Below are 24,700 nucleotides of genomic sequence, written 5' to 3'. Positions count from 1 at the left end.
TTATAGTCTTTATGTGTTAAACAAGTAACAAAGTATGAATTTCATCACCAGAAAGGGGGAGAGAAAAGTAAGGAACAGTCTTTCTGAAAGAGCTGCTACAGTAGCTGTCTTTACTTTATCAATGTTATGAGAACAATTCTGATTTATCTATTTATTTGTTTACAACGGTAAACACAAATTTCAAATACCAATGTACAATACAAATATATAACAATTCTAATTATATAATTAAAACAAATGATAACGCACACATAATGTTGTCTGGTCGTTCCATACATTTTTATACATCATGTGTTTGTATTCAAATTTTGCTATATTATCATTATTATTATTATAACAATATCTCAAATTATCAGTTTTTGATTTTATTTATTAAGATGAACAAGTCACCTTTCCAGGCACTGATTTCTCCACCTCACTGCTGGTCTTACCCAGTGCAATAGCCAGAGGCGCATCAAGCAATCAGCAGCCAGACGCCTGCTGGAGGGAGATTAATGTCAGCAAAGGGCCTGTGGGTGGCTTCTTAGCTACAACAGGTAGAAATTTTTTTTATTAAATTATTAAATATTTGGTGTATTTAAATATTTATAATATTTAATACCTACCAGATAAACCAGTGCATAAAAACCACTGCACAAAAAAATAACTGACACACACGCACAGCCTTCCCCTTTATTTTTTTCTACCTTCAGTGGCCCTATGCTACTATAGTAGCATATATCCAAAAGTTTAATGTTATTAAAAAAAAAAGCAAAAATGCATTCAGATCACAATTCTGATTGCAAAGCTGCCAGACAGGATTTAAAAAATAAATAATGAAATAGAATAAAAGTCACAAATCAAGGTTTTACTTGCTGATTATTGATTTTTATTATTGTAAAAACAGAACTGCCATAATCCACCTGCATACAGTTTCTCTTGTTTAACTTCTCGATGTATTCATAGAATTACAGTACTTGTCAGTACGTGGAGATTTTGCACCGATAACTAATAACTGACTAAGTAAATAAAAAAATGCCGCAACTTGGACAGTAGTGGGAGATGTGTTTGTTGTTTGTTTTGGAGTGTCCCTTTCTCTGCACGACATTTTTGAACCAAAGTATTAAAATGAATCACAAAGGTGATATACTAAAATTAGTGGCAGACAACAACCATTCATCAGGTAAGCAGGCATGACTGTAATATCATTTGTATGTGACACGAACGCCACAAGAAAGGTAGTGTTATACCTGTTGCTCAGTCTGTGGCTTTTTGGCAGAGTCAGTGATCACAGTGTTGTCTTTAGTGTAGCCATTGCCCTTGTTGTTAGGTTTCAAAAATGACAGTTTAGTTGGTTAGTCATTAAATAGACGCTCTCATGATTCATCGAGTGACACCTCTGACTAATCAATTTGTGGCACGCAGTCTGTTGATGTCACATTTTCTACTTGCATGGATCGCTTGGAACCCCGGCTGAGGAGGTACTAAAAAAACTATCCACTACCAGATACTATCACTTAATGGAAAAGGCTAAAAACAGAGTTGAGCCGTGCTGACCCCAAATCAAGTAGGTACTATTGGAAAAGGGTTCATAAGAAATCCCTCAGAGTCCCAGAGCTTCTTTCATCACGCTGCAACCCAACAGTAAATTTGCAGCTTCCACACACTCTGTCACCCATGGTGCTGAAAACACAAAACAAAGAAAGACAGCTGAGTGTGGCATCAACCAGTGTTAAAAAGCACTTTAGCACTTTCATAAGGGTTACTACCATTCTGAGCACGGAGCCATGAGGCAGCCTTCATAGCCAGAAGATCCCACTCATTCTTTGAATCCATCTTTAAACCATGAAGCCAGATCAGAGCCAGAATGGTAGCCCAAATTTCCTTGTTGGCCTAATTCACCAAATCAAACAAAATCAAATGATATAGACAGAACACAATCCTTCACATGGAAAATGCTACCCAATGATTATGATCTTGTTTCCTACCACTTTGAAAACATAAATAATCTGAAAGAAGGCACTGAAATACTTTGACTGATAATAAATATTTTTTGCTCCATTTGCTCCCTTCAATGTAATTTGTTTATGTTATAGTTGTATCCATCTTTATGTTATGCTCATCTGAAGTAGGTCATAGTGGCAGCAGACTAATCCATATATTTTCCAGTTCCTTCTGGGAGATCCAAGTGCATTCCAGGACCAGACAAGGAATATAATTTCTCCAGCAGATTCCCGGGGTCTCTTCCCTTTTGGTCATGCTCTAAATATTGAAAGATTCACGTTTTGGCTCACATTTCTCTTAACCACAAGAATCCAGGAAATATCCCACCACTTTCCAACAAAGAATCATGACTTCAGACTTGGAGGTGCTGACTCTCATACCAACCATTTCAAACTGTGACAAATTGCTCCAGTGGATACTGTCACAAGCTGGCCCATGGCAAATGACAGAGGGAAGACAAGACAGATTGTGTTGCTAATCATTACTTTATTCAAAAAAAGGAAATAACAAGCATGGGATATGAGAAGTGAAAAGTATCAGTGGTTGAATGGAATAGATGTGTGCTAATGTAACACAGAAGGTCACGCTCCAATGAAGCATACAGAACCACATATATCACTTAATTGCGACAGATTATGTTGGTTGAGATATATATATATATATATATATATATATATATATATATATATATGTGTGTATATATATATATATACATCATTCTCATATATATATATATATATATATATATATATAAAAACACCCAGCACGCCCCTGCGGGCGGTTTATCCTTCAAGCTCGGGTCCTCTACCAGAGGCCTGGGAGCTTGAGGGTCCTGCGCAGTATCTTAGCTGTTCCCAGGACTGCGCTCTTCTGGACAGAGATCTCCGATGTTGTTCCCGGGATCTGCTGGAGCCACTCGCCTATCTTGGGAGTCACCGCACCTAGTGCTCCGATTACCACGGGGACCACCGTTACCTTCACCCTCCACATCCTCTCGAGCTCTTCTCTGAGCCCTTGGTATTTCTCGAGCTTCTCGTGTTCCTTCTTCCTGATATTGCTGTCATTCGGAACCGCTACATCGATCACTACGGCCGTCTTCTTCTGTTTGTCTACCACCACTATGTCCGGTTGGTTAGCCACCACCATTTTGTCCGTCTGTATCTGGAAGTCCCACAGGATCTTAGCTCGGTCATTCTCCACCACCCTTGGGGGCATCTCCCATTTTGACCTCGGGACTTCCAGGTTATACTCGGCACAGATGTTCCTGTACACTATGCCGGCCACTTGGTTATGGCGTTCCATGTATGCCTTGCCTGCTAGCATCTTGCACCCTGCTGTTATGTGCTGGATTGTCTCTGGGGCATCTTTACACAGCCTGCACCTGGGGTCTTGCCTGGTGTGATAGACCCCAGCCTCTATGGATCTTGTGCTCAGAGCTTGTTCTTGTGATGCCATGATTAGTGCCTCTGTGCTGTCTTTCAGTCCAGCTTTGTCCAGCCACTGGTAGGATTTCTGGATATCAGCCACCTCCTCTATCTGCCGGTGGTACATACCGTGCAGAGGCCTGTCCTTCCATGATAGTTCCTCGTCTCCCTCCTCTTTCTTGGGTTTCTGCTGCCTGAGGTATTCACTGAGCACTCGGTCAGTTGGGGCCATCATTATGTCAGTGGCTTCTATCTCCTCCTTTGGCCAGCCTATTACCCCAGCAGGGTACCTGATCACGGGCAGGGCGTACGTGTTGATGGCCCGGATCTTGTTCTTACCATTCAGCTGACTCCTCAGGACTTGCCTGACCCTCTGCAGGTACTTGGTGGTTGCAGCTTTTCTAGCGGCCTCTTCATGGTTCCCATTTGCCTGCGGGATCCCCAAGTACTTGTAACTGTCCTCTATGTCTGCAATGTTGCCTTCTGGTAGTTCAATCCCCTCAGTTCTGACTACCTTCCCTCTCTTTGTTACCATCCGACTACACTTCTCCAGTCCGAACGACATTCCAATGTCATTGCTGTATAGCCTGGTAGTGTGGATCAGTGAATCGATGTCTCGTTCACTCTTGGCATACAGCTTGATGTCATCCATGTACAGGAGGTGGCTGACAACTGCTCCGTTCCGTAGTCGGTATCCGTAGCCAGTCTTGTTAATGATCTCACTGAGGGGGTTCAGGCCTATGCAGAACAGCAGTGGGGACAGAGCATCTCCTTGGTAGATCCCGCACTTGATGGTGACTTGTGCTATGGGCTTGGAGTTGGCCTCTAGTGTTGTACGCCACATCCCCATTGAGTTCCTGATGAAGGCTCTTAGGGTCCCATTGATCTTGTACAATTCTAGGCATTCCAGTATCCAGCTGTGGGGCATTGAGTCATAGGCCTTCTTGTAATCAATCCAGGCAGTGCACAGGTTGGTCAGTCTGGTCTTGCAGTCTCGGCTGATTGTTCTGTCTACCAGTAGCTGGTGTTTTGCGCCTCTGGTATTCTTGCCAATTCCTTTCTGTGTCCCGCTCATGTATTGACCCATGTGCCTGTTCATCTTAGCCGATATGATGCCTGACAGGAGCTTCCATGTAGTACTGAGGCAGGTTATTGGTCGGTAGTTGGAGGGGACCGGTCCCTTCTTGGGGTCCTTGGGGATCAGGACCGTCCGGCCTTCAGTTAGCCATTCCGGGTGTCTCTCGTTAACTAGCAGCTGGTTCATTTGTGCTGCCAGACGCTCGTGGAGTGCAGTTAGCTTCTTCAGCCAGTAGGCGTGAACCATGTCGGGCCCTGGTGCTGTCCAACTCTTCATACTGGAGACCCTTTCTTGGATATCTGCCACTGTGATGGTTACTGGACCCTGTTCAGGGAGGTCGCTGTGGTCTGCCCTCAGATCCTCTAGCCACTGAGCATTGCCGTTATGGGTTGCATCCTTCTCCCATATGCTCTTCCAGTATTGCTCCGTCTCCAGCCTTGGTGGTGCTGTTCTCTTATTGTTCCCTTGCCACTGAGAGTACACCTTTGCTGGTTCTGTGGAGAACAGCTGGTTTATTCTCCTGCCTTCTATCTCTCTGGTGTACCTCCTCAAGCGGCTGGCCAAGGCTGTGAGTCTTTGCTTGGCAGTTTCCAAGGCCTCAGGTATGGACAGCTTGCTGTATTTCTTAGGCACCTTATTCGTCGCACCTTTCTGCAACTCCGTTAGTTGGCTAACCTCTCTCCGTGCTACTTTGATCTTGCCCTCTAGCCTCCTTCTCCATGGAGGGTACTGCCCCTTGTGGCTGTTCAACTTGTAGCCAAGCATCTCACTGATCACTGCTGCCGTAATGTAGATCAGCTTGTTAGTGTCGGTAATCGTGGTTGTAGGTATTGCCCGTAGTGCTGCATTAACATCATCTAGCAGACCTTCTGAGGGTACTTCACGTAATCTTGGTAACCGGCTACGGGGGATCCAGGTTTCAAGCTTGGCCATGATCCTATTTTTCAGGTCAGTTCCTCTCGCACTCAACGATCCTTCTCCTATCACACTTGGGGCTATGTACCCAATCTCGGGTGGGGGTGATGATATCTCCCCCCTGACCTGGCGTCCTGACTCCTCCTTGCCGTAGCATTTGTGTTGTACCTCGTCAATCTCTAGCTGTGAGAGCAGTCCCTTCTTTCGAATGTTGGAACACTGAGCTACTAGTTGTTTCGCCGTCATTGTGGATGTTGGGTATCGAAGAATCCATAGGTCCCTCATCCTATTCATGTAGCCCCTTCCGCCGGGGTTACTTGCGTAGTAGCATTCCAACAACGCCCTGTTTTCGTCCCTTGCCCACCGATGCCTTCTTGTTCCAGTAGCCCACTTTTCGTCAGGGTGCCCTGGTTCCTCAACACCTGACGCGGACCTTGTTGATCCGGGCGACGTCCGAGCCGGCATGCCTTCATATTTATCTGTCTCGCTCATGTCTGCGGTAGGCTTGCTTAGCATAGGGGGTCTAGCCTTAGGACCCTTACTGGATACAGACGCCCCAGGCAGGAATCGAACTTGCGATCCTCTGTTCCAAAGGCGTGTAGTCTAACCACTACGCTATCCAGCTATATATATATATATATATATATATATATTTTTTTTTTTTTTTGCAAAAAAACAGATGTTATTCTGAGATTCCCAAAGCAGATGTCCTTCTTGAAATTTTAGAATAGGATCGAAAACAACAGGCAACCTTCCTGCTCCTCCTCCTGTTCAATGATTGGACGGAACATCTTTTCAAAATACCCTGAATTAAGTTTTCCCTGGGAGGCTAAGCAGCATAATACCCCAATAATTTCTTATAATAATAATAAAATGAGAACCACCACCCTGGACTGCCACTCCACAGGCACTGTCCCAACATTAAAAGCGCATATAGGTAACCCTTCCTCCTGCTTCTCAACAATCCTGGTGACCGTCTGCAAGTGTAACCGGTGAGACTTACCCCAAGTGTTCAGGCTCTCCTTCCTTCATATGGAACGTTTTGCTTGGGTTTTAGAGTTCCTCAACATGCCTTTTCCTCCACGGGACAGCAGTTCTCCTCCCCAACTAAACATGGCTTGGGCCAAACCCAGCTTTTCCCTCCTGAGTACTGAGATAGCTTGACAGACCTTCTTTGATGCCTGCCAAAAGTCCTCCTCCATAGCTTCTCTGAACTCATCCCACACCCAGGTTTTTGCTTGAAGTTCTGTTCAACTGTTGAAGCCACCCCATTTGGCCCCACAATACCTGCTTCGGGAGTATCCCTGGGCCAACCCAGTCTAGAAAGCCTACTCCTTAACCTTTACAGCCTCTCTCATTACTCTTGCATCCCGTGGGAGGTCCAAAACCTCCCTCTTTACCCATTTAGGTTTTCTAGGACTGTCTAGCAGTCCTCCCTGCCATCTAGTCCGACTCACCATTAGGCAGTCAGTTGACAGCATTGCTCTCCACCAAAGTGTGCAAGACATACTGCCTCTGATCAGATACAAAAACAAAACCAACCACTGACCTTTTGCTCTGGCACAAAGTACACTTACAATCAACCTTACACTAAAACATATTGTTTGGTTGGCCAACCTGTACCTAGTACAGAAGTCCAATAACAAAACATCATTCTCATTTAGAGCAAACAGGCCATTCCCCCCAATCACTCCTTTCACAATGTCTCCAGGTACAGTCCCTTCCATGACGGCACCCAAAAACTTTGTGTTATATATGAACATTTTTAATTAGGTTTCATACTATGAAATCTTATATTATCACTTTATATAATGATTTAAATTTACAGCAACCCACCAATACTGGCTTTGACTTCTCCACCTCCTCGTTCGTCTTTCCCAGTGCAGTAGGCAGAGCTGGATCAAGCAACCACTTGCCAGTTGCCTCCTGGAGGGAGACTAACTGCAGCAAAGGATCTCTGGTTTGCTGCTCAGACACAGAAGCTGAAAAACCAAAGATGAAACAAAAGCTGGACCTGATTATAATTATTCTACATGTGAAGACATAAAAAGTCTACAATATAAAGCAATCCATAAACCACCATAAACTTTGAAACATTTGTAATATATTTAAATGCCTCATTTAAGTTTTTGTTGACTATATTTTCATATTATTATTTTCTTTTTCCTGATCCACTAGCACACACTACACATACATGTGATGAGCCAACTACAACTGTCTGACATTCTGTAAATGATGGAAGCTGATAGTTTATTGGATTTATCTACTTACATCTAACATTACCTTCAGACACAGATTTTAGAGCACCATCAGCCACCGTCTTACAAGATTTCCAAAAGTCACTTAGTATCTTCTTCATCTGAGTAAATACCCCTGTCTTGCTGTCAGACTTATTTCTAGGTTTGTAGCTACAAGCTGGTGAGAGAACAGATAAACAAAACCCTGATATAGATCAATTTACTGTTATTAAATGCATAATACATCGGATTTTGGTGTTTTGATACAAGCTTCCTTTAAAATGATGAACATTTGATTAAGTTCATTCCTCCACAATAAACAGAAATCCACATCCATGACCATGGGCAACAATGCCTGTCTAAAACAAGGCAAATAAAAGCCCTCCAATTCCACGTAATGTGGGGGTCTTAACTAAGTAAACTGTCACCCAGTGTAATGGTTTGTAACTTGTAATGTAGGACAATTTCTTTGGAAAGGTTATTTTTTTCATTGTTCTGTTTTTCTTTTCTTTTTTAAAAGATGTGTCACAACACTAAAAACACTTTTTCACTTCAAGGTTTTAAAATAAATAGTAAATGTTTCTGACATGAGAATTAAGAAATGAAACTACTAAAAACTGGATTTTTATGGTAATAAAATGATTCACCTTAAGTACTACTTAACATGGGCAAATTGTTAATGACTACAAAGGAAAAGGCAAATGTCAACTGTTCCACAAAAAGGCGGTAGTTATTTCAGTGTTTACAGCCATGTATTCATAAAAAAATAAAAAAAAACACTTTCTATAGCATTTAGCTTTTAAATTTAACTTTAGCACAGGGCATGTCTTCTGATTGAGATAAGTAAGTTAAACATAATTTTAGAATAACTGAAACGTTTGTGTCTTCAAGACTTCAACTTAATAACTATAATGCTATACTATAATAATATAAGATTGTTGAAATACCTGAAAATATTTAAATGTGTGGCTTTTTACACTGTTTAATGACTAATTTCAAAGGCACAAGTTCTTTAGCAGGATTTAAAATATCACAAAAAAGAATTAACTTTTCATGTTAAAGTTGCAAAAAAGTTAAACAGTAACTGTGCTACAGAAATGTTTTGTTCAGTGTTTACAGGCAGTCACTCTAATTACAGAACATAAACACACATCTGTATTTCTGTTTTATTTAGAATTTTTGCTCACTTTCATAATCCTGATCAAGAGGCAGTGCGCAATCCATGTAATCTGTGGAAAACAAAGAAGGTAAAGAGATTACGCTAAGCTTCATGCCATGACTCGCAACAATCCATTTAAAACTTAAAAACTTAAAATAAATAAGCTTGTTAAATGTTCAAAATTGTAAAAAAAAAAAAAGAAAAAAAAAGTGAACATTTTAACACACTGTGATTCCTTACAACAGTGCAACTTTTTTCCACAGGATTTAATGTGTCGCAAAGATTTATAGGGGCAACATTTTATATGTAAATTGCAAATGAATAGCATAGTATTTGTATCACAAAGAAATGTTGGTTTGTTCAGTGTTTACCAGCATTTAGAGAAGAAAAACAAACCAAAACAAACCAACAAAAAGGTTAGCTTTTTGCCTACCACCAGATTCCTGATCAGCATCCATGTAACCTATGGCAAGAAAGGAAGGTTCTTTGAGATATATAAAAGAGGGTAGGGGAAGACATAACTAAAAATCTCATAATGAATCATAAAAATCAGTTTAAAAGGTATTTATAATAAAAATTTTTAAATGTGGGGCTTTTACACACAGTGATTCATAACTCATTCCAAGTGTGTATGTTCTTCAGTAATATTTAAAATATCACAAAAATGTAGAGGAACAGCGTTTTGTTTGTTTTGTTTGTTTTGTTTGTTTTTAAGTCCCAAACAAGTTAAATAGCATTTATTTTTTCATGTGTTTCCAGGCAGTTATGTTGTTCTTTTATAGAAAATCATGTCTTGTTCTTTCTCATTCAGCTTTTTGTTTTTTTATTCTTAAATAATAGATCAGGTCAATCAAGGCAAGAAAAAAAAAAAGAAACTCCAATGACTACAGTCTCATTCAGCAGGATATGGATCCCTGAGTCCAGAGTCCATCATGACCACTTTGCAAATCCACCACCTTCATAGTTTATATTGTTACAAAAACAAACAAACATAAAAACAAAAAATCACTATCGGCCAATGGCCACTCCAGCTGTGCAGTCAGCTGGTGGGTAACGGGCATCTCCAAAAACATTAGAACACTTTTGCAAATATGTGGTGTCGTTATCAATCGAGCGAGAGGGGCTGTTATTGTGTGTGTATATGGATAATAGCAAAGAAGAAGAATTTTGTTCGCTCAAATTTAGTTTTTCTTCGCTCAAAATAAATTTCTCCTCAAAATGCAACACTTGTACTTGCAAATTTTTTTTAACATGTGCTCAGAACAATGGCACAAAAATAATTACATAGACCTGTCGTTGGCCTCCAAACCCTCTGTGACAAATTTTTGTGCGTGTCTTCAGAGAACCGTCAAGTTTTGTAAACAGTGTTGTAAATACTCTTTTCCACTAAATAAGCACTAAAGCAGAAGGGATGAACTGCCTAATTGTTTTCTTTACCTTTTCTCTTGTTCATTAAATTAGGGAGTTAGGGTAGTGGTTGTCTTTTATTTGGCTTTTGTTTCATGCAGGGTTTAGGTAGCAGCTTCTTTTGGAATAGCTTGTTTTGTTTATTATTTTAGCCTTTGTTCACCCCAGAGTTAGCACTGTTAGTTTTGGTAGCAATAAAACTCCACCTTGAGGGTTAACCCTTATGTTGTGCTTCTGTTCCCCGAGACTGGGATGTAAGACCAGATACCCCAGTATACCATCCGGGAACTGGACTGTCAGGACTGTTTTATAGGAAATGGGGGACCAACACAATATTAGGTAGGGAGTAATAATGTTATGAGTTATCTATCAATCTATCTATGACTCCCTTGTAGAAGTAGTCCAAGAACACTTTAGCATGAAACGACTGTAATCTGCAGTAACTAAAGAAGGTTTTTCCAGGCACAAAACGAAGGGAGAAGTGACAACATTACAACTAAATTTTGTACCACCAATGGCAATGATCAGTTTAGCCTGTTCTTATAATAAAAAGGTTATTAAAATATCAAAATAGTGTGATTATTTATTTATTTATTTTTATACAGTGATTCATATGCCATTACAAGGCTGCAGGTTCTTCAGTAATATTACCGTAATTTAGAGGAACAGCTTTTCACAATAAAGCTGCAAACCAGTTAAATACCGACTGTCCCACAGGAATATTGGTTCGGTCAGTGTTTACAGGCAGTTATTCCATTTATAGAAATCTATTTATGAATGTTGTGCTATAATTAGCCGTTTACTTACCTTCACAATTCTGATAAGGATTCAGGGTGCAACCAACGTAATCTGTTGCAATTAAGAAAGGCATTTTCAGATCCAAAAGCGAGAAGTTAAAGACATTACGCTAAGCCTCATACTATGAATCACAGCAATCAGTTTAAAATGTATTTACAATAATAAGCTTGTTAAAATGTTCAAAATGTCAAAAACGTTTTTCTTTTCACACACTGTGATTTATAACTCATTACAACAGTGCAACTTTCAGTAAGATTTAAAGTATCACAAAAATGTATAGTAACAATTCTTTTCATTAATGTTGCAAATGGGTTCAGCAGTAACTGTGCCACAGAAATGTTGGTTTGTTCAGTGTTCACCAGCATTTAGAGAAATAAAAAACAGACAAAACTTAGCTTGCCATAAGATTCCTGATCAGCATACATGTAACCCATGGTAAGAAGGGAAGGCTCTTGGAGATCTAAAAGAGAGGGGAGGTAAAGAAATTATAAAGAAATCTAAAACTAAAATCATGACAACAGTTTAAAATGTATTCATAAAAATGTTCAAAGTGTTATAAATCACTGTTTTTTTTTATGCACAATGATTCATAACCAAAGGTACAAGTTTTTCAGTAATATTTAAAATATCAAAAGTTTAGAGAAACAATATCTGTTGTATTTAGCTACTTGCTTACCTTCATAATCCTGGTAAGGACTCAGAGTGCAATCAACGTAATCTGTAGCAAGAAAAGAAGGCATTTTTAGATCCTAAAGATGGACGGTAAACACATTAAGTTAAACATCATACCATCAATCATAACAGTCGGTTGTAAAATGTACGAATAAAATGAAGCTGATTAAAATGTCAACAAAGTGGGGCTTTTTGCAAACTGTGATTTAATAAGTGCCATTTAACAATATTTAAAATATCACAAAAAGTTATAGAAACAGTGTATAAAAACATGTTTCATATTTCAGTTCCAATCATGTTAACTTTGCAACAGAATTATTGGTTTATTCAGTGTTTACAGGCTAGTTAATGGTTAATGTTTTCATAGATCAGGTCCATTGAATCTTTTTTAATGGTTAGATGGATGTTTGGATATCATGACTTCCACCTCTTCTTAAAGTCAGTAAAGAGTTCTTTTTACTGATGGCATGAAGTTGACTTTTATGCGAGTTGTACAATCTTGGGTTGATATTGTTACAGCATCACCTTGATCACAAACTACGCTACCATCAAACTAAAAAAAACCATAACATTCAATGAGATAGTAAAACAGGTACAATAGAGACATAAAATGATCTATATGACATAAAACATACCTCGCGGGCTGACCCATGTTTAGAGGCTGAAATGAGCAATGTACAGATACTTTTAAGAAACCTTTAACATTCCCGGCTTCAACTTGCCATGCTCATGCTTCAAAATGGGTGTGCATCTCATAGATCCTACATGAGAATTTCTAAAATAAATGTCCTATTGACAGAAAATATGCGTAATGCAAAATAAAATACATTAACTAAAATTATGGCAGTAAAACATTTAGCATCAAACAACTGATGTTTTTCAACATTTTATAATTTGAGTAATTAGAAGGTCCTGGATCACAGAGATTGTGAGGATTGTTGCTCTATTGCCTGTTTATATTGTGACAAATTCTTTTTCCATAGCACGGACAGTATTGTGTTAATTTATATTTCTGACCCCCCAAAAAATGTGTGAGTAGATATCTGTTAAGATCTCAGATGTCAATCCTGGGATCTCCTGGAGCAAGTCAACCAGTTTGGAAGTCACTTCCAAATGCTCCAGTTACCACTGGGACCACTGTTGTCTTCAACCTCCAAATCTTCTAAAGCTCCTCTCTCAGCCATTTGTATTTCTCGACTTTCTTGAGTTTCCTTCTGCCTGATTTTGCTATTGATTGGTATAGCTACATCTATCACTATGGCTGGTTTTCCTCTTCTTTTCTAGCACTACTAGGTCTGATTGGTTAGCCATCACCAAGTGAGTTTGTCCATCTGTATCTGGTCCCACAGGATCTTAGTCTGGTCTCTCTCAACCACCCATTTTGAACTCAACTTCCAGGCCATACTCGGCGCAGATATTCCTCTATACTATGCCGGCAACTTGGTTATGGTCTTCCTTGTAAGCCCCGCCTGCTAGCATCTTAAACCCTGCAATTACGTGCTGGAAGGTCTCAGGGAAAACTTTGCATAACCTACACCTGGGGTCTTGCCTGGTGTGGTAGACTCCAGCCATTATGAATCTTGTGTTGCCATGATTAGTCTTTCAGTTCAGTTTTGTCCAGCCACTGTTCGGATTTCTCGATATCAGTCACTTCTTCTATCTGTCAGTGCTACTTGCCCTGCATGGACCTATACTTCCATGATGGTTCTTCTTTTTCCTCCTTTTCTTTCTCAGGTTTCTGCTGCCTGGAGTATTCCCTATGTACGTGATCAGTTGTGGTCATCTTCCTGATATACTCATGGCTCTTTTTTCTTTTTTTCATCCTGGATAGTGGTTCTGACACTCACCAGTCCTTGGCCCGCTTCCTTTCGCTTAGCGAAAAGTTTCAGGATGCTGGACTTGGGCTGAAACCCCATGCATGATAAGGAGCTTTCTTGTAGGTGTTGATTCCCAGATCTTGTTCTTCTCATTTAGCATACTCCTCAGGACTTGCCTTACCCTCGGTGTCTTCTAGAGGCCTCTTGATGGTTCCCATTTGCCTGTGAGATTCCAAAGTAGTTTCTGGCAGTTCAATCGTGTCCGTTCTGACTACCCTCTCTGTCTTTGTTACCATCCGACTACACGTCACCAGTCGGAATGACATTTGGATGTCATTGCTGTTTTATATGTTTTTCATTCATCTATTTAGTCCCTTGTTCAGTCTGCCCTCTCTGCAAACCCATTCAGCTGCCTCCTGAATGGGCCCCACAGTATATAGACCTCTAGCTGGCCATCCTTTATTTGGTACACTGTCAGTGTTGACCAATGGGTTTTTCCCCCCTTAATATTTTGGTTTTTAGTTTAATGAGCTTGTTTTCAAGTCATCTTATAAAACTATTTTTAATCACTGCACTCCCTTTATTCGTGCACCGTAATTTTGATCTTCAGAGTTGTGGGTGAAAGTTTTAGTTCTTGCTTTTAAAAACTCACCGTGTTTTAAAATATTTTTGTGCAGAAGAGGTCCTTGAATCGCCTCGCCATTGTTATTGAAGACAGCAATGAAGGCAGTCAGTGAACTGCTTATTCCCGATTGGACACTGAGCTGCACCACCTTCTCCTTCACTTTTGTGTCTTGCCATCCTCTGTGTTCTCCCTCCTCCAGGGAACGAATCAGAGTCCGAGCACCCAACTTGTGGACTGTTAATCTGTAAAGAAGTACGGACATATTTTTACTACAGCTGTTTACCAGTGACTTCTCTGTTTTTATTATATTGTATGCTTTCTAAGGTCAAACATAGATGGAGATAAACCCACTGCTTTATATAAGAATCACAGTGATAACATGAATGGTGACAAATGCTCACACCAAGAGAAAATCTCCTAGTGGAAATCTCAGTCCACAGAACAGAAGCTCATGGTGGCATTTCAAGTGAAAACAGATAAAACGATATAATTATTTTCCACTCGTTGCACTGTGCAGTATATGGACAGGAGGCCTCTATTATGACCTAAATTCAACATGCGAGCCTTTTATTAAACTGAAGGTGAAACTGATGAAATGTGGAACATAAAGTTCAAAAGGAAACGGAAAGCTATAAACTACTGAAACCTAAACTGGGAACTAATACTTACAGTAAGAAGCACTGGAGCTAAGAGACAGGAAGGGAAAGTGAGCTGATGTTCTGACAAAGGACAAAAATAGACTGAGGCAATAGATACGTTCCAAAAGTTAATTTTGCTTTGGAGGGTTCTTAACTGAGAGACATGACTGAAATATCGGCAAAGCGACCATAATAAGAGCTGCTCAATTCTGTAAGTACTAAGGAATGGCGCTTCAATGCTTCTTTTATTGCTTCCTTGAGCAGAGGATACACTGGACCATCCTTTACAGAAAGGGAGGAGAAAATGCTCTCCCATAATTCACTGTGAGGACCATCCGACCATTCATGAAAATAAACATAATAAACACAGCTGCGCACCAACATTTGCTAATGGCACAGCAATAAGTGGAACAATAAGTGGGGTTCACCTCTAAACAGTCAGCGTGAGGACAGAGGGAGGAGTTTTAGGACAGAGACAAAGTTTTGGCACTGCAATAAGAGCTTTAAGCATCTATGCAAAGTCCCGATTACACACTAGTTCTGATAACATCTTCCCTCCTGAAAATAGACTCCAGTATCCGGTATCCAGTAAGGGTCCTGGCTAGACCCCCATGTTAAAACAAAGCCCGGGGATGGAGCGGCTACGTCTGCAGCCTGTCCGCAGCTCAAACACAAGTATTTCACTACATGTTGTACTGTGTATGGAACAAATAAAATTTCAATTTATAAGTTATTTATGACCTCATTGACGTGATCGTCAAGGTCAAGTAAAAGAGGTTAGAAATAGAACATGGGAGGGATTAACTGGATAGTGTCATATGTTTCACACTTAGCAACTTTAAGTCTAAAGTCATGATCCACAGAACAGTGCTGTTTATATCAAAACTCTGTTTTACCCAGTGTCCTCTGCAGGTCTGAGACTGAAGTGCAGCTGGTTCTCAGAGGGATGACCTGCCAGGCTGTACTTCACCGTCACACAGCCCTCTGCTGCCTCTGAGCTCTGACACAAAACCACAGGGTCAGAAGTCACGTTAATTACTGTCATCAAATATCTAAACAACAACATGAGAGGCTGCTGCTCCTACCTGTCCACTGAGCTGGGCATAAATCAGTGACCTTTGACCCTGGAAAAGTGCAGTGATTGGTGGAGAGAGGACAGTGACAGACACTTCCTTTGGTAAATCCCATGTGACTGAGATGTCGACCACAGCCGGCTGCAGAGCAAATCGCAGCGACTGCATCGCCTGAAAAATAAAGAAAAACTCTCCAAATATACACAAACAGCTGGAACAGACATTTTACTCACTGCAGGTCTGATCTCAAATATGGATCTGCTGCTGCTGCTGCTGCTGCGATGTTTAGCTTGACTTCTAATTGTGTTAAATATCTTACTTTTGCTTGCATCCTGTCAGTGTCTGTGATGAACTGAGCGTGACCTCCTCCTTCTTTGGCCATCCCATTGATGAGAGCAGAGCTGGCCCCTTCCCCAATCCCAAAAGAGAAACACCTGCAATACAACAGTTTTCTTTAAGTACATAGAGGACATGTTGGACATTCTGTAATTGTGTAGACGTACTTGTGTTTTTGTGGTTTCACCTGTGAGAATCTGAGTTCCTCTTCACCAGATCTATCACTTCCTTGGTGTCCCACACCTCTCCATCAGTAAAGACAAACAGCTAGAGAGGAGAGTTGGCACATAAGGGCAGAACATCAGACCCAGAAACACACAGCTTGTTCTGAGAGCTGAGTTAGGTTCAGAAACACAAATGTTTTAATGGTAATGTGCAAAGAACAATGTACGGTTAATATGAACTCAAAATATGGTACTTAAGAAGATGGAAGAAGGGTAGTATGATAATGTCACAGAGGTAAGAGACATATGTACAACATGTTTATATTATTCAGCTATTATTCAGTTTTTTCAAGTCAGTGAAATGTCTTCTGAAGTCAAACATACTGTGTGTGTGTGTGTTAGATAGTTGAGTTTGGACTCTTTTGGGGGGCGCTCAAGGAAATTTCCATCAGAGCACTCTGGCAGGGCGTGGCTGGCGGTGCCACAGCAGCGAAGGTGGACACATCTGCGTGGCATCGCAATCACGCCTGCCCAGCTTAAGCGCGGTGTGAAGTCCTGTTGTATTGTTGTTGTGTACGTGTGGCTGGCAGCTGGGAAGCTGAGCCGAGTTGTACAAAAAGCAACCGTTTAATAAAGTAAGATGTTTCAGAATGCAGAATCGTGGTCGCATCATGCCTCATTCTTGCCACAGTGGTGCAGAAACCAGGAAGCGTAAGCAGAAAGAACTCCGGTACTGGATTGACTGCAGCACACAAAGGATTGCGAATCTGGCAGCTCTAATCCAGTTCTGACACACACCACCAACACCCCCACCAGGTTCCCCAGCGGCAGGCATGCAGCAGGGTGCGAACAACCAAGATGCAGCCTGCTGCCGCACCCATCCCCACTCCTCGGGCGGGAGCGGCTAGTGCCCGGCGCAGTGTCTGCGCTCATATCGGACCCGCGGAGGAGTGCCACAGAGCAACTACTGTGTCCTCAAACTTCTCAGCCGAGAGCAGTGGAGGAGCCACGTGGGGAAGCTGCTCCAGCCAGAGGTGGAAGAGGTGCACAAGGGTCCATTTTACAGGATTCATACCAATCTAAACATGGTGAACAGGATGGCTGTCATTACATTCATGTGAGGGAATACAAATCTATTATCCACTCGTGAAATTGGGGTATATAATGCTGAGTCTGCATCATAAAGGGAGGGTTTGTATGAATTAATATAAAACAACGCTATTACCAGTTTGCTTCAACGGGTGGATTAGATAGAAATCTCTGATTAGTCACTCTGAATAGATCATCGTACCAGTTAGGCTGCTTTAGAAGGTAACAGTTGATGACATTTGCAAAAGCATATTTCATTAATATTAATCACAAGAAACTGTATGGATGAAATTATGTTTGGGAGCTGAGCTCCCTCTGAAAGTTTGAACCTAACCTGGTGTGTTACCTGTCGAGGCTGATTGGGAATGCAGGGCTGGCTGTAAATATGTTTGAGGGGCTGCAGCATCTCTGTTCCTCCGAGATTAGCTTCCATCTGCACAACTGTATTTAGAGCCTCCTCCATGGTCTGCTGGCTGTACTCCACACTCTTACTGCCATCACACAAATACCAATACAAACATGCACGTATTTCATGTCAAGGACAAAAGGACCTTTGTTGGGCTGGGAGAGACTCACGGGAAGATGTGTTCATATCTGGACCCAAAACTGTAAATATTGAAATAGCAGCCCATTGGTAAGCTCTTCAACAGGAGCAGCAGAGTATCCTTAAGAGAACATTGAAAATATAGTGAGGCCACTGTGTGAGAGGAACAATTTGAAACTAAAGAGTTTATGAGTAAGTATATTATGGATATGTAACACTGATGTAGCGCTAATGAGTTAATACAGGCTAGGGATTGAGTGTGATTTTGTGGTTATTATTAATCAGAAGATTTAGGAATGCTACCGGAGCTGATGGGCAGTAATTAAATACACACAACACAAAATGCTTTTGCAGGTACCATGTATTTAACCGAAAGCAAAGAAAATTAAGAAAAGAAAATGAAAGCTTAAATAATCATTCCTGCTGTAGCTATTTAATTAATAGAAAAACCCAGTGGGGGTGCACAAAAACAACTAAGCAAATTCTTCCGGCTTATACCAAGCAATATAGATTCTCAAAAAAAAGTTCCCCATAAATAACACATGTTAACATCGAAAACACTGATCCACACTGAAGTCCATGAGTTTTATCTGAATATCCATGAGAGATGTCCAAGCGCTATTGTCCATAAACGGGGGAACTGGTGTGTATGATTGTGGAAATCAGTGTATTCGGAAATTACGGGACAGAGCGTCGCCTTTGATAGCTTCCTACCAGTCCAGTGGAAGCTTCAATGCAGAATGAGTCCTGCTCCTAGCCGTTCATTGGCTCGCCATCCTTTTCCATACCCAAAAAAGGTTCACCTGGCCTGCATTAAATAAACAAGGCCAATAAGAAATCACAAGAATAACATACAAAAATGTCAGCCAATTAAGCTAAATACATTAAGTTATTCTTGTTCCTGTGTACACAATTTATAAAAATAAACAAACAATATATTGGTTAAATATAATATTTCTAACCAATAAGGATTTAACTGAAAACATTTCAACTGCTACATACATACATACATACATACTATGTAGCTCCACAACATTTGTTATTCAACAACTATCAGTCAAATCAAAATCAAATTGTTTGGACCGGCAGCAGCCGATTAGGGTCAGCTGGTAGCAATACAAACAGTCAATTAAAAGTTCAAACTCACCAATTCCATTCTGTTCAGTAGTGATGGGACGTTCTGTATCGAGGCTTCGGAGCGTGTGTCGAGTAATGGAGGGGGCGTTTCCGCGAAGCGCGTATCGAGGCTTGCTTCATTTATGGGAGGAGCTGAAAATGATGACGTCCGAAGCCTCGCTGCCCGGCTGTACCACGTGACTGGTTCATGAAGTGGTTCGAACTTTGCCGCGAGCTATGACAGCGATATAAACCCCTCAGACTTCATTCAAAAATGTGGGTGTTTGATGGAGAGTTGCGGTTAGTGTGAGTTTGGAGACCGTTTGGAGGTTTATGAGAGTGAGGAGAGAAAGTCTGGAGAGAATGGAGCCAGTTAAGAAGAGGAGGATGTCCTCCCCTGTGAGGGAACATTTTGATCTTATTCCTCCCAACAAGGTATGTAAATTTCTACAGAAGATGTATTTTCATGATACTGATGGTGCAATACAATTTATGTTAAGCTGTCTTTACTTTTGTACAAGGTGAAGTGTTTGCTATGTGCCAGGGAGCTGGGATATAACAACAACACCTCATCCATGCTTAGGCACTACAGAGCTTTGCATGAGAATAAGGGGAACACCGATTGTGGAGCAAGACCAGGTGAGCCATCAAATGCAATGATAATATAGGATGCAGTAATGTTACTAAATGATATAACAATATTATACAACTGTAATAAGTACAAAGGATTCAAAAGATTTGTTAAATCATTAAATCCTAGCTATGTTCTCCCCACTAAAAAGGTCGTAAAAGCAGTGAAAATTTAGTTTTTACAGAATAAAATGTGAACAGGCAGGACTGAGGCTCAAAGCCTCAGTGTGTAGCTGTCCATACCTCAACGTTACAAAAGCACAACTACTGTCCACACCCCAACCACACCTCACCTCACAGTAAATGATCATTTCCATTTCAAGCATTTCCAAATAATCATTTCCCATACTGCCACTATAAATATACACAGTATACTGCCATCACTACAATATACATGTTTTACACACTCCTTTTGTTGTTGACATTTACAGGCTGTGTGCAAAATGCCACACTCTTCAAATTCATGCCAGCTATTATTTTTACGTCCAGTAGGTGTCCTGCTAGAGCAAATGAAGCTTCATGAAGCTTCGCGTTGGGGTGAACCAATTGGATGAAAAGCTTCAGTGCTTCATGGGGCTTCATCTGCCCATCACTACTGTTCAGTGCACAACAACATTATGGCTCTGGCTCACAGTAATCAGCATCTAAGTTGCATAAGTTAGTTGGTGTTAAGAAAATGCATTAAAACGGGAAAAGCAAATGTTTGCCAATACACACCTGCAACAGCTCTGTCACCTGGCTTGCCTCCACGCATCTGACGGGAGGAAGTCGGGACAGGCTTACTATGACCTACATGCCATTCGATTGGCTGAGCAAAGTCATGTGGTTGGAGTCATGCATTTGTGATGCGTTCAATGGCAGGAAATAAGTGCAGGAAATCACTCTGGGTTACAGATACCCTGGCACTGCTGATGCGAGAATTACTCATACTTCCAGATCGATCCATTAACAACACAAACTCTCCACATGAAGCCACTGAAGACGTCACAGACTGGGGAAACTCAGGGTACAGACTCACCATCACCACTGAATCAGCCATCAGAGAGCCTGAAAAATAACAGACAAAAAAAAGTTTATATAAATTTGCTTTTCAGTGGTTTTTTCATACATATTCAAACTTTTGAGTGAAAGAATGGGGATATTAAAAATCTGTCTTTGAAAACCAACTACTCCTATCATTTCCACTCACCCGGCTCAGCAGAGGCCTGTCCTGCCTCCACCACAGCGGTGGGCTGGTGGGCGTCTTTGTAATAAATCAGCAGTTCAACATCTCTGTCAAACTTGTGTCCTGCAGCCAGCTTGACCTGCACACCACAAACACATTCATATTTAGTTCTCAGTTATAAGTACAGAGCAGACACATCAGCACTCTACCTACCGTGGCCTGGGTTTGATCAGTGTTGAGGTCCTGGAGAGGGTCCAGGGAACAGTTGGACTCTACTTTAGAGATTGGACGAGGAGAGGACACTCGGGCAGAGAAAGACAGACTGTAGGGCACCAGAGAGGCTGGAACAGAAGTCACCTGAACACCTTCACTACCTGTACACAACATCAGGTTAGAAATGCTGTGAACAATAAGGCATTAAATATTAAAGCTTCTAAAAACATCTGGTCCAATTAAAGGTTTCAGGGAAATTAGGTACAAGGCTGGCACAAGTCTTTTACATTTTTTCTAATCTGATAAATATGTTTGACAGTCACAGTGTTATGTGGTATCTTTTCTTCGAGAAAATAAAGTTGAACTTTGATGCTTTTTCTGCCATATATTGTGTTCTGTCACTGTTGTGAGGTTGGTTCAAGACCTAATATGGTTTAACCATTTCTGGTCCAAGTATTTTGAAGTGTTCCTACCCTGAGGCTGGTATCGAGGGTTGAGCACAGCAGGCAGACAGAACCTCAGACCATCATCAGCCTGCACAGCCAGCTCAGTCACGTACTCCAACCTGATGGAGGCGCTCTCTCCTGGAGGCAGACTGCCCACACTCAGAGAGAATATATCTGGACTCTGATCACTCTCCTCCAATAGGAAGGCCTGCTGACCGGAGCTCAGAGCATCATCATACTCCTCACGAGCCTGAAGGACAGGTGACACATGTCAGTGACATTCACTGTGTTTATTGTTATTTTGAATCTTACTTATAATCAGGTTATATTTACTGTCCAGCTCACCTTCTGTTTCTCCTTCACCTCAGCTACAATCTGTGTCTGTCCGATCTTAGCACTGAAATGACAGACAGCAGCGTCTCCAGGCAGAGGGAAGACAACAACAGCCTCTAATGGTTTGTTCTCCTTATTCTCGTAGTTCAGGGTGGAGACCACTGTAGCCACATGGTCCCTCACCTCCAGCTCCACCTCAATGCTCTTCAGAGGAACTAAAAGAAAAACATAAACATCCAAACAACTGTTTTTGATTAACTTCAAAATTAGTTTAGTCTCCTGCCCATTTTGGATTTTCATCAACTTTTTACCTGGTTCCTTTTGGGCAGTTAGCAGACCACAGGCTCTCACCATTGTTCCTGTGCAAGAGACAACCACCACAGAGATTTACTCCAAATAAAAGAATTTAGTGTTGCTTTCATTTTGGCTCCAGAAGCCAAATAACTAACAGATGACAATGATAGTTAGGAGGATCTGACTGAGAAACAGTTAAGATCTAAATCTAGAACTAGGGAATAGTTACGTAATATAAGGATTTAAAAGCTTTGCAAAGTTTTAAAGAAAACAATTAAGCATCCAAGAGCCTTTTCTCTATAAATTTTTTCAACATCTGGCAGCTGAACTTTAAATAAACTGGAAGTAGGGGATGAACTTTTGGCTGTAACTTTAGCAGACAGAATTGGAGTAGATAAAATGAAGGCATGTTCATGTCTTTCACTTGTAATTTAAACCTTTTTTTTTTTTTACTTTTCCCACAATTCTTATTAAAAATAAGGATGATTGTATGACCTTAATTTGTAGCTTAAATCCAAATAAAGTCCAAAGCTAGAAATGACACCCTGTTTAGGAGCAGACCTAATGTTTCACGATCATACACATCAGGTCATGCATTAAGTTTGGGGCGCTGCTATGTGCGGCATGAGAGCATCGGTCCGGTCATCGTCTTGTTGTGTTTATATTGTCACCTTCATTAACCTGCTCTCTCACATCTGTGATTTATTCTTAGTGCTGAATGTGGGCGCTCATGAAGACAGCACAACATGGGGGTCGCCAACTGGTGTTTCGGTCCTCTCCATCTACCTAAAATCCATCAGCATCGGTTTCATCTTTCTGTTCCTTTAATAGTTTTATTTATCAAGTATAGGTTGAGTTGAGAGTTACCGTTACTCCTGGTTTTGGTTTCTGTTAGTCTAGTTTTACAGAACAGAAGCCTGGATCCAATGGCACATTGTGTGGTTGATTCATGGTCTTCTTCCTCTTTGTTTGTTTTAGTCAGGGCTTCCATCTCTTTTTTCCCCAGTTTGTCATCTTTGAGTAACTATATTCCCAGTAATGTGTGTGTTTATGGCAGCAGCTTTGTGTCATCTTATATGCTGGACAAATGGAAGTTCTGGGACACCGGAGAGGATTTACTTCTGTTACAGCGTATCATCAGAAGTGCTAAAAATCAAGATGGATAATTTACAATAATGTAGATGTCTAATCTAGCTTATTTTTTTTACTTAATTATTTATATCATCTCTGACTCCCCCCCCCCCCCCCCCCCCCAACAACAAATATAGCAGGGATGATGTCTAATTGACAGGCTGATGAGTTAGAAAAAAACAAAAGGTTAAGTACAGGTGAGAAGATTTTTGCAAATGATGCAAATTTATTGATTGTTACTTTTACAGAAACGCTCAAGAAACTGCTTGCATATCTCTGTAACTATGTTACAAACAAACACCGCTCATGCCTCACAGATGACAGCTTACAGTCCTGGTAAAGATTAAAGTGACTTCATACAGCCCCGATTTGCAGACGCTGTGCGCATATGGGATATGCGCAGAGGTTCAGGAGTAGAAGTCCCATTGTAAACATATCAGGCAGACCCGATGATGTTTGCATGAACATGCTTTTCAGCATCTCTTTATTGACCACTTTTCACGCACAGCCGGCTGTAGCTTTTCAGCTCACAGCCCGACACATACCAACACAACAGCATAGATAGCACAGACGTTAAGGCGGCGAGGCGTGATTGGTTGCAGCTCAGGTGCGTCCGTCTCCCCTGCAGCGGCGCTGCAAACCACGCCGGGTTTATTTGGGTCTTAAACCCCTGCATTAACGTGTTTAACTGGGCCACAGCATCGCGATTTAGCTTGAAAAGACAACAAATTGTGTTTCTCGCCACTGAAATATGAGGTACCCAAACTCGTTACGTTTCACCGCCTACTGCAGCAGCCCTGGTTGAGATTTTTTTTTGGACTCAGAACAAGTTTTGATATTATTCTGCCAGTAAATAAAAAGGAAAATACAGACTGCATCTGTATACAGCTCCTGTCAGCACACTTCTTACGGCGTTTTTTATGAAGTGCGTCAGGTTACAACGTCTAAAGAAAAGTTACAATGAATTGGAGAAAAGCATACCTTTGAATAGAGGGATTTGTGTGTCCGATAAGCACCGATCTGTAGTATGTGTGTGAAGTTCAAGCTTATGCGTCTACAATACGCGCACGCAGTTCTACTCCGGTGACGTCAGAGGCTTTCTGCTGCATCCCTCCAATGAGATCATTTAGTGAGCGAGGCTTCACAGATGCCCTAACAGGAAATTAACTTATCAACTTTATCTTTACACATTAAAAGCTTTAACGATAGTAGTGAGTTTAAGAGTTCCAGTTCGGTTTCAGATATGTCTGTAATGGTATGTTTACGCATTATATTTTATGCTAAAGTGTAGCTTTTACATTTACAGCCTTTGCTCACGTTTACTTATTAGAACTTGTGTTTTGATAAACTTATTATTCTCTGATGTTTTGTGTTTGTTACATGTCTTTTTTATTGTAAAGCTTTAATGTGACT

At 41.0% G+C, this 24,700-nt stretch overlaps 1 protein-coding gene across 1 annotated transcript; it reads right to left on the bottom strand.

Annotated features, from left to right (window-relative positions):
* Window positions 1-839: 839 nt before the first annotated feature.
* Window positions 840-24,326, bottom strand: LOC146693879 (von Willebrand factor A domain-containing protein 5A-like). The gene is made up of 23 exons (XM_085429856.1): window positions 24,269-24,326; window positions 22,174-22,221; window positions 21,875-22,077; window positions 21,557-21,779; window positions 21,084-21,244; window positions 20,895-21,009; window positions 20,604-20,752; window positions 17,992-18,080; window positions 17,762-17,906; window positions 16,350-16,429; window positions 16,146-16,260; window positions 15,839-15,997; window positions 15,650-15,753; window positions 14,143-14,357; window positions 11,678-11,719; window positions 11,402-11,461; window positions 11,011-11,052; window positions 9,230-9,259; window positions 8,825-8,866; window positions 7,684-7,815; window positions 7,237-7,382; window positions 1,749-1,872; window positions 840-1,662 (listed from the first exon to the last, which is right to left on the bottom strand). The coding sequence occupies exons 2-23, from the start codon at window positions 22,214-22,216 to the stop codon at window positions 1,583-1,585; spliced, it is 2,499 nt and encodes an 832-aa protein (XP_085285982.1). The 5' UTR covers window positions 22,217-22,221; window positions 24,269-24,326; the 3' UTR covers window positions 840-1,582.
* Between the last annotated feature and the right edge of the window lie 374 nt (window positions 24,327-24,700).

This window comes from Copadichromis virginalis, linkage group LG14 (assembly GCF_057382275.1).
Source record: "Copadichromis virginalis isolate Kocher_CV1m ecotype Utaka linkage group LG14, C_Virginalis_male_GT1.1, whole genome shotgun sequence".
Lineage (NCBI taxonomy): Eukaryota > Metazoa > Chordata > Actinopteri > Cichliformes > Cichlidae > Copadichromis > Copadichromis virginalis.
The sequence above is the reverse complement of the archived record's forward strand: the minus strand, read 5'-3'. Positions and strand labels throughout refer to the sequence as shown.